Genomic DNA, 25,629 nt, shown 5'->3' on the forward strand with positions numbered 1-25,629 from the left:
GTCCACAAGGGGCTAAACACAGAGGGGACAAACAAGGACAAACAAACGAATTAGGTCGATTACATCGACCCCAGTGCGTAACTGGTACTTAATTTATCGACCCTGAAAGGATGAAAGGCAAAGTCGACCTCGGTGGAATTTGAACTCAGAACGTAGCGGCAGACGAAATACCACTAAGCATTTCGCCCGGCATGCTAACGTTTCTGCCAGCTCGCCTTAGCTTTCTTGCCCATCTCAAAGCCAACCTGATGAGGCCCCTCATTCTTGAGAGGCCTCATCAGATTGGCAAGTACTCCTTCTGTACTCCCCTAGCTGTCAATATTGACAACTATCATTTACTTTCACTGAATTCATCCTCCTCAAATGTCAGATACAGTGATGGCAATAAATAGAGACAGTTCGGGCAATTTATGCAGCATTGAAACAGAAACCACAGAGGAGTGAAAAACATTTTTAAATCAAAAAAGAAAAAAGAAAAACAGCTAAAATTACCATCAATCAAAGTAAACAAAGATACTTATGGAATGAACTTAACATGTCAAATAGAATGGCTGGTAATAAAGTGCAATGGTAGAATCTAGCTGTTCAATCTGTTGATAAAGAATTAACTACCTAAACCAGCTTTGACATTCTGAATTTTTTCAGAGATAACTATATTTCAAAATAAACGATAGTAGTATTCAGCTAATTTTAAAAATTTTTGTTGTTTAATCAAATGTCAAATGCAATAGTTAATTCCAAGATATTAAATTCTCAGCTAATGCACACTAAAGTGAGCGGTCCTCTGGTAAAGAGAGTCGATTGGTTTGTCTACATGAAGACAAAATGAATTTACGACTTTTTGCCCTCAAGTGATTTCAGTTGTATTTACTGTTGAATCATTACAATTAGATTCAAATATGTCTTTCAGCCACTGATATAAATTACTTTCTGTATTTTTTGAGGCATCTGTAACATTTTCAATAGATTCAGGAATAAGCAGTGAACCTAATTTTAGCTCTGAATAAAGCCTGGTACGAATTTGTAGATAAACACATGACATCTCTTTCTTATTCTTGCAAGATAACCCGGCATCTGAGAAGAAAAAATATATAATAAAATTAATGGAAACATCTTAATACACACACACACACACACACACACACACACACACACACACACATACATTCTATATTTATGATACATACCATATATTTTCCATGTATATGAGTCAATGAGCAACCTTTTATGAAGTCACTTCACCTGTGAAAACCAACATTGTGAGCTTACATTTCATTCCATGTCTTCACTGCTATGATTTTTTGAATAAGTAACAAGCTTTGAATCCTAAATTCCAAGATATCGTTCCTCTCAGTATGTGATAGGCTACTTTTGCCATAGATTTGCTCAAGCTAAGCTGACAGGAGCTATATATTACAGCGACATTAATGATGAGAATGACTGACATCAGTGTTAGCAGTTTTAACATTATCAACATCAACAATTAATGTCCATTTTCCACGCTGGCATGGGTTGGATGGCTTGACAGGAACTGACAAGACCAGGGGCAGAGTACCAGGTCCCATAGTCTGTTTTGACTTGGTTTCTACAGCTGGGTGCCTGCCTAATGCTGGCCACTTTACAAAAAGTATTGGGTGGTTTTTATGTGACACCATCACCAGTGTTTTTTACATGGCACCAGCACCCACACCAATGCTTTTTATGTGGCAATATACAAAGAACTAATAGAACATGTGGTTAAAGTAATGATAGATAAAACAAACTTCAGTTTTAAGACATTCGTCCCAAAAAGGTAAACAAATCAAAATTAATGACCGGAAGATGATTTATAAATAACTAAATTTTTAAAAACCTGTTTTATCTGATTAAACATGAGAAATGGAAAAAAAAAAGAGTGAAAGAAAAAGAAAAAAAAACCTTTAGAAATACTCACGTAAATCAGACATCTTCCCTGAAACCAGCTTTCGCAGAATTTGGTCTGCTTGATGTAAAGTGCTAATGGAACATTTAACACGACTTATCTGCCGAAGTTCCAGGTTATCTGAAAGTGGTGCTGCTTTGTTTTGCCTGGCATTGTCAACCAAAGCCAACACATCATCTCTGGATGAAAAAAGAAGCGAGAATAGGAGAGGGATAATTATTTTTATAGAGAGAAGATAAGTGAGATATTAGCAAAAAAAAATAAAAAATAAAAAAATCAATAAGTAATCACTTTTTATTCATTTAACAATGAGTGATGCTAACAGAATTATTTTTAAATCTGGAATACTCTTAATCACATATGATTGTATCACAAAATCAAATCTTGCATAAGTCATTGATCCAAGCAAGATATCTTGCTTACTTTGTCTATTTGTACAGTCAGGTGATTACAGTTAGAGACTATATTAAGCTTTAACTTGTTAGAATTCACAGGTAAATATTATATAAAAAAAAAACATATGTAAAAACTTTCAAAGAGTATTAATGCCTTTGGTGCTCAACACCAGTTTCATAAAGTTAAACAGATAAGGGATAAATATCTCTCTTTCAAAATATCACACAAAATGCTTGCAGTTGTTGCAGAGCTCCAGGTTATTCTTGATCAAGCAGAGCTATGTTCAAAAGCATTCTAGATTGGGTTTTTTCTCTCTTTTAATGGGATGTTTAAGACTATATTATTAAATGCGTTCTCATCTTTTTAGAGACGCTTAGAGGAGATTTGGCTGTTCTTTCTAGCAGGTTGAGTGACCATGTAAAGACCTCCACTGGCTAAGAATGCTTGCAATATATTTTAACCCAATAATATATTTACAAATGTTCAAATATGTAGCTGACACACATATGACACATCAGATATCAACTTACAAACAACAAATAGTCTGGTCCTTGATGTACAAAGAATGAACTTCCCAGTTTCTTTCAGATGGTGATGGTGGTTCTAACTTTGATGCCATTGTGTGAATCACTTCCTCAGGTATGGGGTTTGGCCGATGATTGTTCCTTTTCAATGCCAGTTCTATGTTGCATTCAAGATAAACTTGACAAAACCCAATACTGTCTAAAACAAGAGAAAATGAATAATACTTCATTTTATTTTTACCGTTTTAAATCAGTTTTTCTGAAGGGTGAGGTTTATATTAGAGCATTTTACAGCTCGATGTTTTACCTATCACTAACTATTCAACCATGACATTGGAGTAGTACTTGTTTACCTTCCTAACATAGATAGCTATAATAATACTAAAAGACCATGATCAAAAAGAAGAGAAAGGCAGAGACGGTCACAAGGGAAGAAAAGAAAAGTAATCATTGACATCATTTTCAGTATTATAGCTGTTTGTTCTTTCCTCACAGTGACATGGACTGGGGATGGCTGAAATAATAGAGCAGTGAACAATAAGACAACTGTAAGATCAGTAAATCATTTGTTGAACTTCTGTTGATTTAGATATGTAACCTAGCTTTGATTTCTAATAGGAGCTACTTCACTCCACTGGAGTCATTGTACACATTTTTTCCATCATGCTCTTCAGGTGTTTACTCAGCTCAATGTGTTATTATGGCAAGCCAGTAGGCTCATGAACAGACAAATTCATGCATTTTAAAAACAGATTCTCTCAGACAATTGAAACTGATGTTCTGATTGAATATCTAACAACTGGTGTTGGTGGTGGCAAGGAATTGAAGGTTGGAAAGGAATTCCAGGGGATTACATTTCTGGGTAAGAAGGACTGGGTGAACTGTTCAGTACATAGTCTAGAAGGTAAGAGACAATAAGAGTGTTGGAAGGAGGAAAGGTGAGTGGAAAAGTGAGTGTGAGTAGTATATAGCTAACTAGTTGAGAGGTATGGGAATCATTGGAAGAAACAGTCTTCAAACTAGAGATTGTAAGCACATTAATGAATGAATCATTGTCAATCAGTCAAATGTCTTTCTTTGAAATGTGGTTTAGGGTAACTGTGTTTAGGATGGCTGTGCAACAGCAGCACTAGCTGTGAGAAATACTCCAGTGTGGCTCTTACTTGAGGTCAGAAACTGATCAAGGATTAAGTATTTCCTGACTCAGTTTTATGATGTAGATTTACATGTGGGGCTGTCACATGTCATTGTTAGAAATTGTGTGGCATTTTGAGGGCTTTTACTGTGCATAGTACATGACAATGAGATGAAAATGGCCAGGAACAATATACCCAGGGATGTTTGTGACATGTAAACTTAACAGTAAAGTGAGTACTAGCAAACTTGATGTAGTAAGCTAAGAGATTGTAATTGATTAAAATGTCTTATTACATCCAATATATTTATGTCTACTTTATGAATGAGATGAAAAGTTGATGGCTTATATCTTATCACAATTATAACATTGTTTCTGCAGTTAAAATGCTTAATGCACAACAGCTGAGGTTCACTTAGTTTCAAGTAAGTTGTTGCTGACTAAAGTCAACCCTGATCAGAGAGATTAACAGTCAAAGTTGTCCCAGCTATGAGTATCCTGTCTTTTTTCAGGAATTGAGTACCCAGGGTTACATTATCTAATGTATCATCTTGTAAGCACAGTTACCTCCCTTGACAGTGGGTTAAAACAAGCTTGTGCTAGATGGCACAAGTAGAGGGGGGGATTCTGACACGAGGTCTTGCGTCTTCTTTTGGTATCTGGATGTCTGAGAGCAAAGATATGACCTAGTTGGCTCTCTTACAACACACGCCAACTAGCAGACATGAGGTAGTACACAGAAGATGAACATGGCCTTCATTCATCAAACTCTTTCCTTTATTATTCAATTGTATATGTTTGAGACCTCTAGTAAAGGTATTTAAAGTGATAGCCTTGTTATATGAATTCATTGTACCGTGTTCCTTTATCAAGTGATATTACAGCCTTCTGAACAGAGTCCTCATCAGATGGCTTCAAGACCATTTTGGATGATGATGTTCTCAGGTTGTGAAGCCATCTAAAATCTTTTAGAACTGTAGAATGTGCTTTAAAGATTTGTTTTCTATCTCTAGTAAGATGAGCAATGAGAGAGACAGAGTATCTCTCAAGTTCTAAGTCGATTTTTCTTTTCTCTTTTTATAACACCAGGTCAGTTCTGATGAAATAGACCTATGATTAAAAGCATCCTAGCTACGACCATCCTGGTTTTAAAGAATACATTATCTAATGTGACATTGCTGTGATGGCAGAGTAAAATATTAGGGAAATTTAGGTGCTATTTCTAGCAGGTTGTTTGTAGGATATTACAATTAACTTCTTTAAAGAAGCCTAACATTGTAAAAGAGAAAAATGTTTCATTGGCTTGTGGTGCAGAATTCCTATCTTCTCATGGGAATTTACCAGTGATAGAGTATGTTATCCAGAGAAGGAATTCTGTCAAGTAAACTCCTAAATTAAAGGAAACAGTTAAGAATCTGTGTTGGTTTAAGTTAATGAGACTAAATGGAAGATTCAGGTTCAACTTAGCAAGATTGACATGGCTAAACTATGTATAGGTTGCACACTTTCTAATGAATAAAAGGGAGATTGAGCCTTAACATCTGTAACTTTGGACTTTACAAGTATTGACAATGTTTATTCTAATCTTTTCTTATAAGGAAGTGCATGACTCAATCACCTATACACAATCTGACCTGTTAGCCTTGCTAAGTTGATTATCAGCCCTCCTTTTGATCTCTTTAATTTAAATCAATGACCTGGCATCCGTGCTAGTAGAGCGCAAAGGGCACCATCCAAGCGTGACCGTTGCCAGAGCAGCTGATTGGCTTCCGTGCCGGTAGCATGTAAAAAGCACCATTCAAGCGTGATCATTATCAGCGTCACCTTACTGGCACTTGTGCCAGTGACACATGAAAAAATATTCGAGCGAGGTCGTTACCAGTGCCACTGGATTGGCTCCTGTGCAGGTGGCACGTAAAAAACACCATTTGAGCATGACTGCTGCCAGTACCACCTGACTGGCCCTTGTACCAGTGGCATGTAAAAGTACCCACTACACTCTAGGAGTGGTTGGTGTTAGGAAGGGCATCCAGCTGTAGAAACTCTGCCAGATCAGATTGGAGCCTGGTGCAGCCATTTGGTTCGCCAGTCCTCAGCCAAATTGTCCAACCCATGCCAGCATGGAAAGCGAACGTTAAATGATGATGGTGATGACTCTGTAGCATATTTTACCTTATATTTCAACTAAACTATATAGAACTCTCTCTTTTCTTCCTTGATAAGGGCCTGCATTTTGCTTTCCTCATAGTAATAATATTTATTGTAACTACCCCAGCATTTCTTGTAAAATTTGAATTATCTCTTAAATGAAAAGACAGACAACACATAACTGAAATGAATGGATGATAAAGCAGACTTGTCCAAATTAAGGCACTGATTATGCTAATTTTATTTGGTTTCATCTTCATTTCTTTGAAGGCTTTGTTTACATACATTATTCATACATATACATATATTTGCTATCAGAAACCTAAAATATTTTCAGTGACATTAGTAGCTAAGATCCATTATAGACTGAGAACTATTATGTAAATAAATTATATTAATACATTATGAGTTATAGACACCTTATATTTGGTATGTCTAATAGGTTGTTCATATTTACAGATTCTTATAACTATAAATAAATTATATATTAGCTGTACTGAAAGTGGACCACTTTCAGTACTGCTAGTAGAATTTTTTTGATTATAGGTATAAGGCCTGGAATTTTGGGTGAGTGACTAGTTGATTACATTAACCCCAGTGCTTCTGGTATTTATTTCATCAAACCTGAAATGATGAATGGCAAAGTCGACCTTGATAGAATTTGAACACAGAACATGAAGACCGACAAAATTCCACAAGACATTTTGTCTGGCATGCTACCAATTCTGCCAGCTTGCCATCATAATTTATTTTATTTGCTATTAGAGTGATGGGTGATGGGGGCAGGCAATACAAAGACAAAGTGTGGGGATGTACATAGAATGAAATGATTTAAGAAAGGAAAACAGTATACAAGGTATAAAGTACTAACAAAAATAAATGCAAATATAAATGGTAGGTGGGGGGGGGGGGCAGCATTTCTAATTAAGGTACAAGGCTAGCAATTTTGACGGGAGGGGATTAATCAATACCAACAACCCCAGTACTTGACTTGTACTTTATTTTTATTGAGCCTGAAAGGATGAAAAGCAAAGTTGACCTCAGTGGGATTTGAACTCAGAAAATAAAGATCTGCAAGAAACATCACAAAGCATTTTGTTTGATGTTCTAAGGATTCTGCCAATCTACTGTCATAATGATGAGAAGATGAGGATGATAATGACCATAATTCCTAATATGGACACAAGGCCTCAATATTTTTAGGGGATGGTTGTAGTCAGTCGTATTATTCCCCAAACATGGTTGACATTTTTTGGGGGGTTTTTTTTATCATGCCCAGGGAGATGAAATACAAAGTTGGCTCCAATGGGATTTGAACACAGAGTTGAGATGAACATAACAAAATATTGTAAGACATTTAGTCAAGCCCTAACTACTCTTCCACCTCACCATAGTAGTAGTAGTAGTAGTAGTAGTAGTAGTAGTAGTAGTAGTAGTAGTAGTAGTAGAAAAACAACAATAATATATCAAAGTCAATTCAGTCAACATTCTATCTCTTTCTACAAATAAAAATTGGCACTGAGCCATGTGCAGTCAAAAGAAATCAATCTTTAATGGAATATGAGGTTAGTATCGGTGGTCAAAATATCTCTTACTACTTTCATGATATTAAACAATGCTGTCATGTAAATTTGCCCAAACCATGTCATTGAGTGGCAAGAGGAAACATTAAAATGCTGTTAACCAAAATGAAAAGAGAAAAGAACAAAGGAAGTGGAGAAGCTGTTGCTGTTGTTATTTACCTTCAGGTTGGACTTGATTAAGTAGAACAATGATGAAAGGTGTTTCAAGTGCCATTATCCAGTTTTTTTTTGTTTGTTTTTGTTTTCATTGCAGAATTGCAGACATACTATACTTGTGACTACATTATCCAATGTATCTTTATTTTTAAATTAAAAAATGATAAAGCAAGGTTTTAAGAAGTTTTAGCTGCTATTTCTAGCAGACCATGCAAATGTGTAGACACTTCATAATTAACATGGTGCTTAGAAAGAGAGGATAAAAATAAACCCTCAGTACAGAAGATAAGTTTGGTAAGTTTGATAGAGTCCTGGAAAAGAAAATTACTAACCAATCAGACCTATGAGCAAACACAGGTTAGCCATAACCAGCACATATTTTTGCATATCTAGGGCTTTGAATTTAAAGGAATTTGTCTGGTATCTCTATGAAGTTGAATACCCATATACAGAATGAGAGCAGGTTCACAAAGATATGGTTTGGGCAACATGTCCTTAAAAGAAAAGAATTGGTTGTGAAACATTAGGAAATGAAAACTTAGATGATAATAATAATAATGAAATTATTGTGTATAGTGCTCAGGTGCACTACAACTATTCAAAGGTTCATGTGCAGTACATAGAATTATGTACAAAAGTCAGGAAAGTGAACAGTGTATGAGTCATGATATACATGTGTGCATGCATATGGAGTAGGGGATATCAGGTGTAGTGTAGGCGAATTTCAGGAAACATGGAGGTTTTAAAGGATGCAATGTCACGACAACTAACAACTGATGCAAGTAGTTTGTTCCATGCTTCAGCAACTCTGAGTGTGAAAAAATGTTTCTGAACGTCATGGGAGCTGTGCTGTTTCCTAACTTTGTAGGCATACCCACGTGTGTTAGACACATGGAGCTCAAAAAGGTGCTCAAGGTGGTTGTTGGTATGATGGTTAATAAATTTGTGGGTGTTTAGCAAGTCAGTTGGCAGACATCAGAGCTTCAACATATCTATGCCCAGGGAAGCAAGGCGTTCAGATAGCAGAAGGTTTGGTTTGTTTTTTGGTAGATGTAATGTGTGTGTGTGTGTGTGTGTGTGTGTGTGTGTGTGTGTGTATGTGTGAATGAGAGAGGAGAGAGAGAGAGAGAAGGAGGAAGAAAATTGACACTACACAGTGAGTTATTGTCTAATAAAGTAAGATACATTTACACTTCTAGAGAATATTTACAGTATTAAAGTTTTAAAACAGGCAGGCATTAGAGACAGGAAGAGAAAATAACACCTTGATAATTAGTTTATATCTAACACATGCTAACATGCAAAAACAGTTGTAAAACAAAAAAACAACTTTCGTCTGAAGGAAGTAAATCAACAAGAGTTGTAGCAGATACAGATAGGATAAAAGAAAGCAACCTCTTAGATATGGGTTAAAAAATGATAGGTTGTAATAAAATAAGCATCTCTATTCAATGGAATACCACATAGAAAATAAAATATAAAGAAAAGCAGAGATTCAATAAATTTATTATTATCATTATTTTTTTTTTTCTATGCTAGCATGAGTAGAATGGTTTTCTATAAATTTGGATATCTGCATATTTTCTGATCAATATTTTTTTTTTAACAACTAGCTATTCTTGTTTTCTTACTGACAACCATTTACTTTTAAAATAAGAGACCACCACCATAGCAGCCCTACAAAGTAAAGAACAGTTATGTACCTTGCTCAAGATCACAACAATATAGTAAAGTTTAAATTTAGTCAGTTAAGAGATCGGAATCTATAAGTTATTCATAACAAGCATAGACTAATTTATATCACTTCAATGATGAAGAGTTACAAAAATTGTGTGATACTTACACTTTCTGGCTAACTGATAGAAAGGATATCGCATTCCTTGATAATACATGTTATCATCTATGATAACCAACAAGTGAAATTCTTCTTTTTTCATGTCCTGCATAAAGCTATTGTTTATTTTAGTCCATAGATCAGGGCACACATTAACAGGTATTTCTGCTTTAACATTTGGGAAAATTTTGAGAATATTCTCAACACAACATACTATATCTTCCCGATATTTCTTCCAATTTGCAGCTCCCTGTAATGAAGAAATAATCATAATTTGAAACATAAAAGGAATAAAGTGACAACCTAGAGCAGTGCTTTTCAATCTTTTAGAGGTGGCAAACATGCTTTTATTTCTCTAAAAAGGAGGAATACCTTATAAACATACTTTTTAAAAATCTAAATACTGTACAGCCATTAAATAATATGTACTAATGATGAAAATAGGCAGTCAATCTTTAACTTAAACCTGAAAATTGTGAAACTCATGGCCTATAATTATTATGTAACTACCACTAAAACCATCATTTTAATGTAGTGTGTCAAGAGTAAATGAACTTGGTGGAGTTCATCTTACCTCAAGCTGTGAATAACAGATAGAAGTGACTCACCAGGAATCAAACAAGCTCAGTTTACTGGAAGCTTACCAGTATTCCAGAGTGTTTACACCCAACACATATCATCATCATTTAATATCCATTTTCCATGCTGCATGGCTGGATGACTTGACAGGAGATGGCAAGACAGAGGACTGTGCCAAGCTCTGCTGTCTTCTTTGGCATGGTTTCTAAGATTAGATGCCCTTCCTAATGCCAATCATTTTACAGTGTGTACAGGTTGCATTTTATGTGGCACCAGCGAGGACATCAAGCAACTTGCAAGACAAGACCCCACAACTGAGTGGGGGATAGTATTGAGGAAGATTGTGTGTGTGTGTGTGTGTGTGTGTGTGTGTGTAATGTTCTTTTAGTAGTTTCCATCACGAGCCTATGGCTAAGCTGGAGTCCCGCTCTCAAATGCACCAGTATTTTGTCTGGTATTTATTTTCTTGATCTTGTATGGTATGAAAGACAAATCATTCTTGGCATGAAGGAGGATAACTCAGTCAGAATATAGCAAGATACTTTGTCTGATGCTATTTTGTTTACCAAATGTTGATATATATATATACACACACATACACAGACACACACACATGTATGTATTTATGTATGTACGCATGCATGCATACATATGTGTGTGAGTGTGTGCATGCATGATGAGTTTCTGCAGTTTCTGTACACCTAATACCATTCACAGGGCTATGGTAGAAGATTCTCTCGGTTAACACAGAAGTATTGTCCTCAGAACCATGAGGTTGTACAGCAAACTTCTTAGCCACACAGCCATGCCTGTGCATTACAGTATATTGTTTTTATATTGTCCGTTTATGATGAACAGTATACTTCAGTGGACCCCATTAGTAAGAAAGACTAAGAAATTTTTGTAGGAAAAGACATAAAAAGCAAAGCTGTGACATTCATATCTTTTCTAAGTGGAGAAGAAAAAGTGTCTTCAACTTAATCATGTAGACGTTTCAATATCTGGAGCGCTGCACCCACCAAAACACATTTTAGGTCAGCAAAATAAAGAAAGTTAAGCACTGAACAGGCAACAGTTTACAGCCACTGTTTTGTTGATAAGCTGTCTCCTCCTTCCAAAATTTCTACTGAAGCTACAGAGCCTCTCTATAGTTGTCCCTCCTCTAGAAATAGCAGCAAACTCTCCCTACAATGAACCCCTGATGTCTGAAATAAGGACGAATACATTGGACAGTGATATTCAAAAAGGGTGGGAAGGACATGACTGAAATCTCTTTGATTGTATGTCTGCTCAGTCGGGGCTGAGGCATAGGACTAAACAACTACATCATTATCATCTCACAACCATCACTGCCACCACCATCAACCACTACAACTACAGCAGTCTTTGCCAGTTTGATAGACATTTGCTTTAAATTGCGTATCCAATATATTTTTACCAATCCTTCTTTTTCTAAATTTGCAACACTTTAGAATTTCCTTCCTGCCTGTGTTTTCATTCCTTGAGCCTACAAGAGAACCTCTACATGACCACTCAATTTTCATGAAATAATAGTCACTCCTCTTTTAAATCATGCCCTATTTCCCTAAAAAAAAAAAAAAAAAAAAAAAAAAGAAAGAAAGAAAAAGGAAAACACGTAGAAGACATATATGTAATCCTACATATATGGGAATGGCTGGAAAATATTTGACCATGAATCAAGATTATTTAGTGGTAATCTGGGGCTAAAGAACAGTTTGTCATGCTTGTATCATCCAGTCATACATTGGTACTTCACTAAGAGAGTACCCCAGTATTTGACTGATACTTATTTGAAGGATGAAAGATAAAGTCAACTCAGGCAGAATTGTATTCAAAAGAGTGCAGCTACCTCAAGGCATTTTGTCTGACAGCCTAACCTAATGATTCTACCAGCTTACCACTCTAACAACAACAATAACATTTTTCTAATTCTCTGATATCCCAGAGGAGACTTCTTGAACTACATAGTAATTTCTTAGATTGGCACATCACCAAAAATTGTTGGGGAGAGTATAAGAATCTCTCCTGGCAAAAGGACAACCTTAACACAATGGCCTATCTCTTTAGAGCCAGAAAATACTTCAGCCCTCAACAATTGTTAACACTTTCTATAAAGTTGAAAACCGGCCCCAAATGTAATATCGCTTCCACACTTAGAATGATGTCGCTGCTATGCATACAGACTGCATCCAGAAGAGGGCCACTTGACTTATTGGCATTAAATCACTAATAGCTTCTGACTCATAAATGCTCATCTGTTCTCTTTTCATAACTATAATGGTCCCTATTCCTCTGAACTACTGGTTTTGTACCTACACTTGTCTCTTTCCCTCTCTCATCACTCTTACTGCACACCCCACCACTAACCATCATGCCCAGGCCTTCCTTCCCAGATCATCTTTCCTATGGAAACTTCTCTCTGCAGGTGTTGATCTGTAACAGTTTAAACATGACATTAATAGCATCAAGCTCTTTGGTCTCAGAGATCATAGACACTGCCTCTTCTTGCAGACTCAGCAAGTAACATGTATATATATTTTAGTTAAACTTATTGACCCCAGTAACATTTTTTTTATAAAGCCTGGTATTTATTCTATTGGTTTCTTTTGCTGAACCACTAAGTTAGGAGGATTGTAAACACACCAACACCAGTTGCCAAGTGGTGGTGGGAGACAAACACATATATAAACACACACACACACACAACAGGTACTTTTGCAATCAAACCATAATAGATAAAAGTCAAACCTTGCAGTATTTAAATTCCCTAAACACTGAAAGGTATTTTGTCAGGTGCTCCGTTGCGGAGCACCTGACAAAATGGATATATCAGTAGTTTCAGTTACATAATGAAGGTTCATGAATGTGAATGTGTGTGAGCATTAGAATATGGCACCTGAGGAGGGTTAGAGAATACACAAATAAAAATAATGATTGGAGAAAGTCAATATAATTGCCTTAACAAATTTATATTATCACTTTGGTCATATTGCCTGTATATCAGATATCATTTCGTGATCTTTATATGTCTTTGACAAAAAAGATTTAATTCTTGCTCGGTCAGTCCTAATTATGCAATACAGTAGCAATGTCAATATATAAATAAAATTTATTTCATTAATTTGCTGTCTTACAAGTGTAGGTTTGAAAGAAATGATCTCAGTAAGTTTGGGAGACTCTACAAAGAATAGTTTATCTAATGTACAGAGACATCAAGATTTAAAATTTTTACCTGTTGCACTAAGTTAGGCTTTTCTGTCAGGATAGCAGTAATATTGTCTGGCATTAAGTCATCATATGAAAGATGAACAACATGATAGATGCTGTTGAACTCTGGTGATGCTTTCAGTCTTTTAGCCAAAGTTGTTTTACCACAGGCAGGCAGACCACAAAGAATTAGTAAGCACATATCCATGTTCATGGGCTAAGACCTGGTATAATGAAATAACAACAACAGTAAAACAATAACAACAACAATAACATGAGCATTAAATTTTGGCATAAGGCCAGCAATTTTAGGGGGAGTAAGTTGATTATATTGACCTCAGTATTCAAACTTTGTCTAGGGTACAGTAGTGACTTAATAGGGGTAGGCAAATTCTGGAAGGACAGCTGTTGTCATAACACACATTTTGAAGTATTAAACTTTATTTTATATACTGTATATTAGTCAAGCCTGATATATATTAGTCAATCAGTCTGCCTCTTTTTCTTATGTTATGGATTGGTAGTTTGTGGTGTTAGGAAGGGCATCCAGCTGTAGAAACTCTGCCAAATCAGACTGGAGCCTGGTGTTGCCATCCGGTTTCACCAGTCCTCAGTCAAATCGTCCAACCCATGCTAGCATGGAAAGCGGACGTTAAACGATGATGATGATGATGATGATGATAACCTTTCTAAGGTCATTAACAGTGTTGGTAGAAAAGTAAGTTGAAATGATACTGAAAAATGCAGTTTAGAATTTTTGTCCAAATACTTTGGGTATATTTATTTCGTTCTAATACATATATACATGTATGGTTTCTTTCAAGTTTTCTAATTCTCTCTTTAGTCCATTTAGTCATTTTGTTAAGGAGCTAGATATCAGACAAAGGAGTTTGTTCAGAGACAGCTACATGGTCCAGGTTCTCATTGTCATAAGTAGAAAAATTCCCAACTTGTTTGAAGACAAATCCTGATAATCAGATGCAGGAATCCTTGTTTTAAGTATGCATTCTATGCATCTGATTCAATGAAGACCTTTTCCCAGCTGATACCTGGAAAGTTAAAGCTCTCTGTCATTATGATATTAGGAACCATGGCTTCCTTCAAATCACTTGATGAACCATTGATGAGATTCTGACTAGGAAATTTGGAGTAGCATACAGTCTCAAAGTGTTGCTTGTCAATCCTTATACCAACAAATACAAATTCATCCTCTTTACTGCTACTTTCATGAGTAACTGTGACATTTTAACTTTCCTTTTATACTAATCAATACCCCCACCTCCACATGTATTATAGTTTTGAGATAAAAGATGAACTCTTGGATAATATTGGTTTCAAATTTTGGTACAGGGCCAGAGAAAGACAGACGAAATGCTGCTAAGCATTTTGCCCATCATGCTAACAATTCTGCCAGCCCGCTGTTTTCACTCTTGGATAATATTGTTAACCAAACTATCAGCATCACAGTGTCTTCCTGGCAGAATGATTACTGAAGATGTGTGCTAAACTAGTGATGTTAAGATATATATTTTATTGCATTGAGTTTCATCTGACTATTGAATGATTTCACCAAATATTTTGTGGGATGTTGCAATTGATAAGGTTAATTCCATTACTCGACAGGTACATATAGTCCAACCCATACCAGCATGGAAAAGGGACATTAAACAACTATGCTAATGATGATATTTTATCTACCCTAGAAGGAAGAAAAACAGATAAATATCACTTCAATAGGATTTTAATATAAAAATGTAAATCTGAGGTTTATTGTTTAGCACTCTACCAATTCTCACTCTTACCATCTTAATGGAAACAATAATTTCTAACTTAGGCCAAAGCTATATTTTGGGGGATGGTACTGACCTCAGTACTTGACTGATATCTTATTTTATCAATCTAAGAATGATGAAAATAAAGTCAACCCAACCATACATAATGATGTCATGGGAAACCAAAAAAAAAAAAAAATGCAGAGATGACTGTTCTATAAAAAAAAAAAGGACCATCAGCAAAGTAATGGGGAAAAGTTAAATCATATTTAACTAGAAAAATGTAACACTTGAGCATATGATCTTTAAAGACATAAAATAAATAGTACACTGAAAACTAATTCAAATATAAATGTTGCTGCTTTTATAACATCATAAAGAAAATATAAACAGAAATCAAAATAAGAGAAAGCCAATGCAAAAACAAAGGCCATTAAATTTTCATAAATAAACAATAATGCTTTAAATTAGTTTTAGTCTTAGGTCCTCCTGTGCCGTGTGGCACATTGGGTGGCAAGAGATGCCAAGATATTGTAAGAACAGTATGTATAAGAAGTATGAAGGACTCCTTAAAGTTATTTGACTGCTTTATCCAGATTTTTGCTTCTAACAATGCACAAAAAAAAACTTTCTTTTTCCCAATGGTTGAAAAGACTTGTGGCATAACTATGAGACGTAATTCCACAGCAAGACTACATATCAACACCATTAATTTAGTGCCCTTTTCCCATGCTTTTATGGGTCAGAAAAAATTTATCGAAGCTGATTTTTATAGCCAGATACCTCTTCCTATCACTAACCCTCATTTGTTTCTAAGCAAAGTAATACTGGCCACTAAGTTACCCATTAGTACTAACAACTGAGAGATTCTCAAGAATGTTTCTAGATACCGGAAATATTCTGGCCACTATGGCTTTGTTGTGGTGTGCATAAAAACCCCAATAATCTGAAGGTGCCATCTTTGCTGCAGTCCATTACCAGGACCACTGACTAACTATCCTGATTCAAAAAGAACATCCATACCTCAAGATTCACTCGTTTCTGAAACAATATTGCATCTCATTTGATTCAAATCAGATGTTAATAAGTGTGACAAAAATCTTGGTCATGCTGTTGGCTACTGCAGTCTATATCTTAATCACCCAAGGATGTTATGCAAGCAACCTTGCATCCAGGTCAACCCAAGACATGTAGATGTATACACCCTACTTTTCGTAGGTTGTATAAATGTACATTTCACTGCTGTAATTTACACACTCCTTTAAATTACTGGTTGTGTTTTTGGTTTGTATTCTTTTTCTACAAGTTTTCTATTTCTGATATCCTTTTGGTTTTAAGAATGAATCTCGTTAAATTTGCTTCACTAACAGAATCCAAAGTTGCTTTAATACCAAGGTTATGTCATCTCTCTAGACCTGTGTTTGTTGTGGTAGCATCGTTATTGCAGTTTTCTTATTATTAACAACAAAAATATAAAAAATATAAGAATAAAAACATTATTAAAGCTAAAAACATTCAGAATACAAATCATTAAGACAGACCTATCTGCATTCAAAACCAAAGTAAACAAAACTCAACAAAATCAAATCACAGCATATCTACCAGATCCTGACCAACAAAAGCCAGACTAGAATTATACAATAAAAATATGAATAAAAGGATTTGAAAAAGTTTTAACCCTTTAGTGTTTCAACTGGCCATATATAACCCAAATATTCTACTTTAAGTTCACACTGACCAGATCCAGCCTCTTAAAGCTACCCTACAATGTCATTCTAAAAATAAACAATAACACTATCAGAATTGTGAGACCATAAGATAATGCATGATTAATTTAAAACAATTTAAGTAAAAAAAAACAGTAAATTTGACAAAATAATCTGATTGCTAAAAGGTTAAGAAGAGGAAACTTTTAAGATTTTGAATATGACAATAAAAGTGGAAATAGTTCACTCATCAAAATTGATTGATATCTTCTTTAGACTCATAAAATACCTTCCATACTACCACTTGGGGCCTTTAATGCAGTTGTCACTGTTGCAGACTTCTGCTGCTCAGTATAACTCCACTTCCTGTTCTTTGGGGACCTTGAGCAAAATCTGCTCTGTTACAAGCATTTGATCCAGTCTTGGCTCTGAAGATAACTTTTCATTGATCATCACTCCCTTAGAAGGAGTGTGGGGCATGTACTTCCTCCCCTGACTAAACCCTACAAAAAGAAAAGCATTTTGACTAAGTCTCTAGTTTGAGATTTCTTCCTCTTTCCAGAATGACAAAGACCTTGTAAAACATTATGGGCTCAACTTTTAAGAAAATTAAACTCAACAATAAAAGAGCAATAATAAAAACATAAACCAAATCTGCTCCTTGTAGACTTAATAAAAACAGATGTAACATCAATGTCATCAGAATAATCAAAAAAAAAAAAAAAAAAATCTAAGTAGCATCCACAGTAGTCACAAAGAAAGATAAGTTGTCTCAAGCCTTAATGAAATCAACAAAAATAAAGGCACCCAAAAATCAACGACAGCCTTACTACATTGCATAAGACTTGTTATGAAATGTGACGATGATTCTTTTAACTGAACAAACTGATGTTATTAAGAACTAGATTAAAAACAAAACTTCATACAATTCCAATAGCAAGAGAAGAGACCAATTTGGCAGAGGAGTATAGTTGAAGTGATCCTCATGGATGAAAATATTTAAAACACATGCAGTAACTGAATCACTATGAAAAGGAATATAAGAACAGTAATAGTTCAGATGTTCCAAGAAATAAACTGGAAAGCACTACAAGGTGATAAGATAAACTTTTGGTTCAAATATTCAACAGGCAGAACACCACCTGAATGACTCACTAATGGAAAACTCAATTCCCAGCAACATCACAAAACTATAGACCAATCAGCTATCTGTCAATAGAATATAAAGTCTTATATTGTACTAATATCAGAGATGATAATTACCTGGAAAATAACAAATTTCAGAAGAACAGAAGTGAAGCTATACCAGCTCATATGGTTGCAAAGAAAATTACTAGCTATTAAATCCTTAATCAAGAATGTAGAAAAAGAAAGATCAATCTGAGTATGGCATGGATTCGTTAACTTTTGACATGTTTCTCCATCCACAGATTCTAAAGGAATAAGCTGTTTAAGGCAGCAATAACAAAGAGCTACATCAAATATAGAGGCAAAGGTTTGTTAGAGTCATTAGAAAAGCAGATAAAATATTTTGTATTTATTCTCATTCTCTGCTCTCTGAGTTCAAATTGTGTCAAGTCCTACTTTTGTCGTCCATTCGCTTAAGATTAATAAATAAAGTACCTGTTCAATATTGGAGTCAATTCTTCAGCCACTCTTTCTTACTGAAAGAAATTACTTGATGTTCAGCCCTGGAGAGGGATTGGCCCAACCAGGTTTAAAATGCCAAAAAACATGCCATGTGTCATGATACTGCCCCCTATAGTACCAGCATGGATTGAGAGCCAAAGAAAGGAAAGAAAAAAAATCAACTGTCATGGCTAAAGGACAAATAATTCTACATATAGAAAAGAGAGAATTTTAAAAATCAATCTCGTCCCTATTAGAAGAGGATGTTTAACATCTTTAACCAATGTGCCAAAGTCTAGACTTAGATACAGGCAATCAAGCATCTTTTGTATATTGTTGATATCAAGGTGTTGACTGCAGATGATAAACAACAGCAAACACATACAATGTAGGAATTGATATTGAAATTTAGTAAAGGAAATTTACAAAAGCAATTTTAAAGAGAGGAAATTTTTTTTTTAAATCAGGAATATCAAGTTAGATAAAGAAGTAGAGATAAGAGACTTAGACTAAACAGACTTGGAAATACTCAGGAATTAAAGAACAAGATAAAGTACAATGCATGCACAAATGAAAGAAAAGGTTAGGAAGGAATGTTATTGACAATTGTAAGACAAAATAAAAGCCTTTCTACCAGGAACTACCAAAAAACATACAATGAGGTAAAACACACACAAAATAATAAAATATGTGGAGGTCATGAAAAAAACAATCATGTTTTTTTTTGGTTGCCCAGTCTTAGCTAAATGGGAATATACAAAGATGCATGATGAAATGGAAATAATGAAATATCTATGGAAAGAAGATGATACAAACATACACTACAAATGGTTTCAAAGAATGACAAAGTGACCATACTCTAGGACATGCAAATTCTTACAAGGAAATGTATAAAGGAAAGTCTGTTAGATATTGTCAAAAGTCACTAGGAAAAGAAATGTTTCCTAATTAATAAATCAATTCCAACAGATGACAAGAAACTATACAAATATAATGAATTGAAAATAGAAATATTCAGAATGAGGGAAATGAAAACAATCCCTACAAAAATAGATTTCAAGAAATTATAACAAAAAAGAAGAATTAATAAAACCTCCAAGGTTTACAGATATAGCATTACTAGGCATTGCACACATATTACATGGAGTACTTTCAATACATAAGAAAAACTCCCAAAGAAATCACCAAAATTCCAAAGCCCACAGAGCTGTGCTTGGTTTTGTAGTGAAAATACATTAAAAAATAAAACACCTTAAATAACAACAGCAACAACAACAATAATGGTATCTCTTTCTAAGAGAGGCACAAGACCAGCAATTTGGAAGTGCAGGAGGTTAATTGATTAAATCAATCCCAGTACTTGATTGGTATTTAAAATTTATTGACATTGGCAGAATTTGAACTCAAAGCAAAGCATTCCAGTGCTTTAATGATTCTGACAATTTACTGCCCTAATAATAATAATAATAATAATAATAATAATAATAATAATAATAATACTGGCAGTGGCTCTCATGGCTTCTGATCTTAATTGATTAGAAGTGTTATCATGTCCATTGTTTTGTCTTTGTATAAAAGGTGGGCTACAGCAAATATTCTGCTTAATACCACAGATTTGCTTGTCAGTTGTTTGACCTTAACCAGTTGAGCATGTCCCTTGGTGGCTGACGATATGTGCATCTCTGATCATGAGCAAAAGTAGTGGTGGAGCATCATAGCCATGTGTTGAGAGGAATTCTTTGGGGTTTGAATAATTCATCTTTGGAAACATGGGTGTTTTGCTCAACATCTTTAAACAAACCTTATTCAGGGACCTTTTGAGTAGGATGGGCTCCTCGACCCGAAGAAAATTCTAACTGGGTCCCACCTGCAAGGTCATGCGCTGTTTATCTTGATATGAGATCACCATGTCGCACACATATGGTTGTGATGCATGTGCCTGGTGTACCCTTATCAGACGGGTTGTCATGATGGGTATAATGGGCTTTGTATATTTTACCCCAGTGTCACTGTGATGGCATGTACTGCTCTCTCACTCAATAATAATAATCATTTAAAGTCCATGTTTCATACTAGTATGGGTGGGATGGTATCACAAGAGCTGGTCAGGCCGAAACCTGCACCAGACTTCTGTGACTGTTATGGCAGGATTTTTACAGCTGGATGCCCTTCCTAACACCAACCACTCAGGAGAGTGGACTTAGTGTTTTTTATGTGGCACAAGCACAGGCGAGGTGAGTAGTGCTTTTTATATGGTACAAGCACAGATGAGGTCAGTTTTGGCAAGGTTTTATTTAATAATAATAATAATAATGATGATGATGATGATGGTCATGCCCATCAATTTCAATGCACGAGTGCTTGCAGAAAAGGCTTAAAAAGAAGCTGCATCTATTTGTGATGGACACGTGAATATAATTTGAGCCAAGATATGGATTTTGCTATGAAGTCACAATGGGGACAATGATGATTTTGATTTTGCTTAGGCTTGGAGAGATGTGTCTGTTGATTGCAAGATTCAACTGGTACTTATTTTTACTGACTCAAAGAATGAAAGACAAAGTTGACTTCAGCAGAATTTGAACTCAGAATGTAAAGACAGATGAAACGCTGCAAAGCATTTTGTCCAGCATGCTGATGATTCTGCCAGCTTACAGCCTTAATAATAATAATGATAATAATGATCCTTTCTACTCTGGGCACAAGGCCTGAAATTTGAGGGAGGGGGACTAGTCAATTATATTGACCCCAGTGCTCGATTGGTACTTATTTCATCAACTCTGAAAAGATGAAAGGCAAAGTCAACCCTGGCAGAATTTGAACTCAGAACAAAGATGGATGAAATGCTGCTAAGCATTTTGCCAAGCATACTAACAATTCTGCCAGCTTGACTAATAATAATAATGTGCCCTAAGTATGATAAAAAAGGGACGTTAGAAACATCTAGATAACATCTCAGGAAAACCATGTCTCACAGAAATCCAAGAGATTGTGCTGACAAGTATTGCCCAGATCCCTAGAAAAACCCTATCAATTTAGATGTTTGTGTTGTATTATATGGAAGTACTTCACTACTGTCCAAGCCACTTCCCCTCCCCAAGCTTTCAGTTATACTGTAGCATCTCTTCACTTGCCCCAAGATGCTGGGTATGTTTCGGCAAGTGGTTGCAACTAACATGCAGATTAAAAGTAAATAATAATAATGATTTCAACTAGTACTTATTTTATCATGCCCAAAAAGATGAATCACAAAGTTGACCTTGGCAGAATTTGAATCCAGAACATAAAGACAGATGAAATGCCACCAGGCAGTTTGTCCAGTGCGATTCTGCTAGCTCACAACAACAACAACAATAATAATGATGTAAACCAAAGTCATCCTTAGTGGAATTTGAACTCAGAATGTAAAGAAGTGAAATGCCGCTAAACATTTTGTTTGGCATGCTAACAACTCTGCCAGCTTCCCAACTTAAATAATATGGTTTTCAACTTGTCTACAAATTAGCAGAGGAGGAAAATACTCAAATTGACAATAGTACTTGACTGAAACTTTACTTCTTCAAAGTAAGAAAGAATTACTGAGTAAAACTACTTTGACATCCTAAAAAATAGTAGTCAAGTGTCCTTCAAATCACACCTTATAATCTGTAAAAAATAGCATTGTGTATCTTGGACTACATAAGATAATGTAATAAAAAATACACAATGTTTGAAAGAGAAAAAAATTTGGATGGTTATTGCTGCAACACCTACAGTTCTGCTCAATCAAGGGTGACTCAAGTTTAAACGATGACGACAATATGGAGAATGACAAAATATTGTTGGTGGTAGTAAAATTTATGAATATCCTGGAAAGAATACAAATTGATAATACAGTAACACACCTACTGACATGATTTCAATTACATACTAGGTGACGCATTACCAATCCCATAACAGCCCACATGTTACATATTCACAGAATTATTAGGTGTTGAATTTAAAACAAGAATAAAAAGAACAAAATTACAATGAAATGAAAAGAAGAAATAAAAGACTTTCATAAAATGTTGAATCAGCTTTCCCCTATTTCCAACAGAATATCAAGAACGAAACTTATAAAAAAGAGCAAAACATACTGATTGGTAAGATTTGAACCACATATCTATCATGTATTAGGTGACTGCATGACCATTTACATAACAGATGACCTACTAATCACTCTTTCTCAAATTAGGAACTTAAATGTTTTCAATTTATATTTTTAGATGTGCAACATTCATCTCAACAAGATAACTTAATAGCAAAATATGTTAAACTATATATGTATACATATAGGTGCAGGCATAGCTATGTGGTCAACCAGCTAGCTTTGTAAACACATAGTTTCTCATGATGTCAAAGCCATATATATATCATCATCATCATCATCGTTTAACGTCTGCTTTCCATGCTAGCATGGGTTGGACGATTTGACTGAGGACTGGTGAAACCGGATGGCAACACCAGGCTCCAGTCTAATTTGGCAGAGTTTCTACAGCTGGATGCCCTTCCATATATATATATATATATATATATATATATATACAGGGTGTCCACAAGGTCTGGGTACATGGAGTAAATAGAATCATAACATAAACAATTAAATATAAGAAATAATAATTTCTTAAAATATGTGTTAATCTCCATGTACCCAGACTTTGTGGACACCCTGTATATATTCTCTTTTCTTTTACTTGTTTCAGTCATTTGAATGTTGCCATGCTGGAGCAATGCCATGAAGGGGTTTAGTCGAACAAACCAACCTCAGGACTTATTTCTTAAACCTAGTACTTATTCTATTGGTCTTCTCTTTTGCTTAACCACTAAGTTACAGGGAGGTAAATACACCAACAGTTGGTTGCCAAGCAGTGGTGGTGGTGGTGGGGGGGGGGGGGAGACGAACCCAGACACAAAGATACACACACACATATATACAACGCACTTCCTTCAGTTTCCGTCTACCAAAGGCTTTGGTCAGCCTGAGACTATAATAAAGACACTTGCCCAAGGTGTCACACAGTGGGACTGAACCCGAACCATGTGGTTAGGAAGCAAGCTTCTTATCACACAGCCATGCCAACACGTTCGTTCATTCATTCATCGTTTATATATATATATATATATATATATATATATAAAATCATTTTAATGTTCACTTTTCCATGCTTACATGAGTCAGATGGAATTCATTGAGGCAAATTTTTGAAAAGCTAGATGAGTAATGTAATCGATTAGCCCCCCTCTCCCAAAATTTCAAGCTTTGTACCTATAGCAGAAATGGTTATTATTATTATTAATAAGGTGGTTGTTGCTTGTACTGCATGACTGGCTCCCATGTCGGTGGCATGTAAAAAGCACCATTTGAGCGTGGTCGTTGCCAGTACTGCCTGACTGGCTTCCATGCCGGTGGCACATAAAAAGCACCCGCTACACTCTCGGAGTGGGTGCAGCCTTCTGGTTTGCCAGCATGGAAGGAGGACGTTAAATGATAATGATGATTATTATTATTATTCAGGTGGTGAGCTGGCAGAATCGTTAGCATGCCAGGTAAAATGCTTAGCGACATTTCACCTATTGCTACATTCTGAGTTCAAATTCTGCTCAAATTGACTTTTGGGGTTGATGAAATAGGTACCAATTGTATAATGGAGTCAATGTAATCGATTATCCCCGTCATCCAAAATTTCAGGTTTTGTGCCTATAGTAGAAAGGATTATTATTATTATTATTATTATTATATAATGTATCATAATAGCAAGGTACGTCCACCACAGTTACGTTTATGACAAAAAAAACTAACCTTATGAAGCAAATTATGACTGACTCAGCTACTGAGATTTTCAACTCAATCATATTAGACATATGTAACAATTTGGGAGAGGAAAGAGAAACAGTGATTGGAGCTGAATCATGTAGCTTATAAAGTATTGAAAAATATAATGGTACAGAGACCATAATAGAAGAAATAGAACAAAGAATCAAGACAAAGGAAGGGAATATGAATATGAATATATATATATATATATATACAGATAGATAAATAGATAGGTATAGATAGCTACAATAAATAAAGCAGTATAAACAAAAGGAGATTTTTATGAATAATGAAAGTGAATTTTATCAGCAACTTGCGCTAGAGAATGAGAAAATATAATACAAGATTCTGGTAAATCATCATAATCCTAGACACACTTCTTAAGTAATAAACTGAAATATTTATTGAAAATTTTTTTAGTCAAGAAGAAGAGGCAGTGGCAAAGATATTTTTACAAAGCTCCTGATTCTGGTGGAAGGCGGGAGGAAGGTATCCTCAGCTAGAGACCTGGCATAAATACTTGCAATAAAGTGAACTCTTCTAAAGGCACTCAGAGTATTTTTAGTAGAGTTTCACCAAAGTAGGTCATACCTGGATTGAATTCCGAATGCAAAGAGCCAGAACAAATACAAGGCATCCACAATTCTATGTTTAAGAGATGAGGAATTATGTACATTATTTACATTTGACGGATATTTGTCCTCATCTTGTTTGTTGTTAACACAACATTTCGGCTGATATACCCTCCAGCGTTCATCAGGTGTCTTGGGGAAATTTCAAACCTGGGTTCTCATTCCTAAGGTATTTTTCGATGTTATTATTATTATTATGCAGGTCACTGCCTGGAATCGAACTTGGAATCTTGGGGTTAGTAGCCTGCGCTCTTAACCACTATGCCATATACCCATGGGCAATTTTGGAGTGAATTTTAAGGCTTATAAGTCTAATATTCTCCTATCCTTCCGGTTCCCATATGCTACTCATAACTGCACTCGGTCTGCTTAGGAGGTTGTTGTGTCCTAACATATGTGCTGCTTCTTTTAGTTTTCATATTTTCCAGTGGTGTTCTCTGTCTATTATTTTAACTTCATCCCACAGGGGGAAGTGGTCTCCATTTTTCCATACATGATCAGCTATACCCAATTTATCAATATCTTCCTGTGTCACAGCTTTGCGATGTTC

At 35.4% G+C, this 25,629-nt stretch overlaps 1 protein-coding gene across 3 annotated transcripts in view; it reads right to left on the bottom strand.

The window, feature by feature from the left end:
• Window positions 1–685: 685 nt before the first annotated feature.
• The window catches only part of LOC106872979 (L-seryl-tRNA(Sec) kinase), a 60,562-nt gene continuing 35,618 nt past the window's right edge, over window positions 686–25,629 (bottom strand). For all 3 annotated transcript variants that reach the window (XM_014920167.3, XM_014920168.3, XM_014920169.3), the window contains exons 2-6: window positions 13,530–13,728; window positions 9,707–9,947; window positions 2,848–3,040; window positions 1,934–2,100; window positions 686–1,074 (exon numbers count right to left, since the gene is read on the bottom strand). In XM_014920167.3, the coding sequence (XP_014775653.1) occupies window positions 848–1,074; window positions 1,934–2,100; window positions 2,848–3,040; window positions 9,707–9,947; window positions 13,530–13,718 (1,017 nt within the window). In that variant the 5' untranslated portion in view covers window positions 13,719–13,728 and the 3' untranslated portion in view covers window positions 686–847. The remainder of the gene's footprint in view (window positions 1,075–1,933; window positions 2,101–2,847; window positions 3,041–9,706; window positions 9,948–13,529; window positions 13,729–25,629) is intronic.

The sequence above is a fragment of the Octopus bimaculoides genome, chromosome 2, assembly GCF_046866305.1.
Source record: "Octopus bimaculoides isolate indiv1 chromosome 2, ASM4686630v1, whole genome shotgun sequence".
NCBI lineage: Eukaryota > Metazoa > Mollusca > Cephalopoda > Octopoda > Octopodidae > Octopus > Octopus bimaculoides.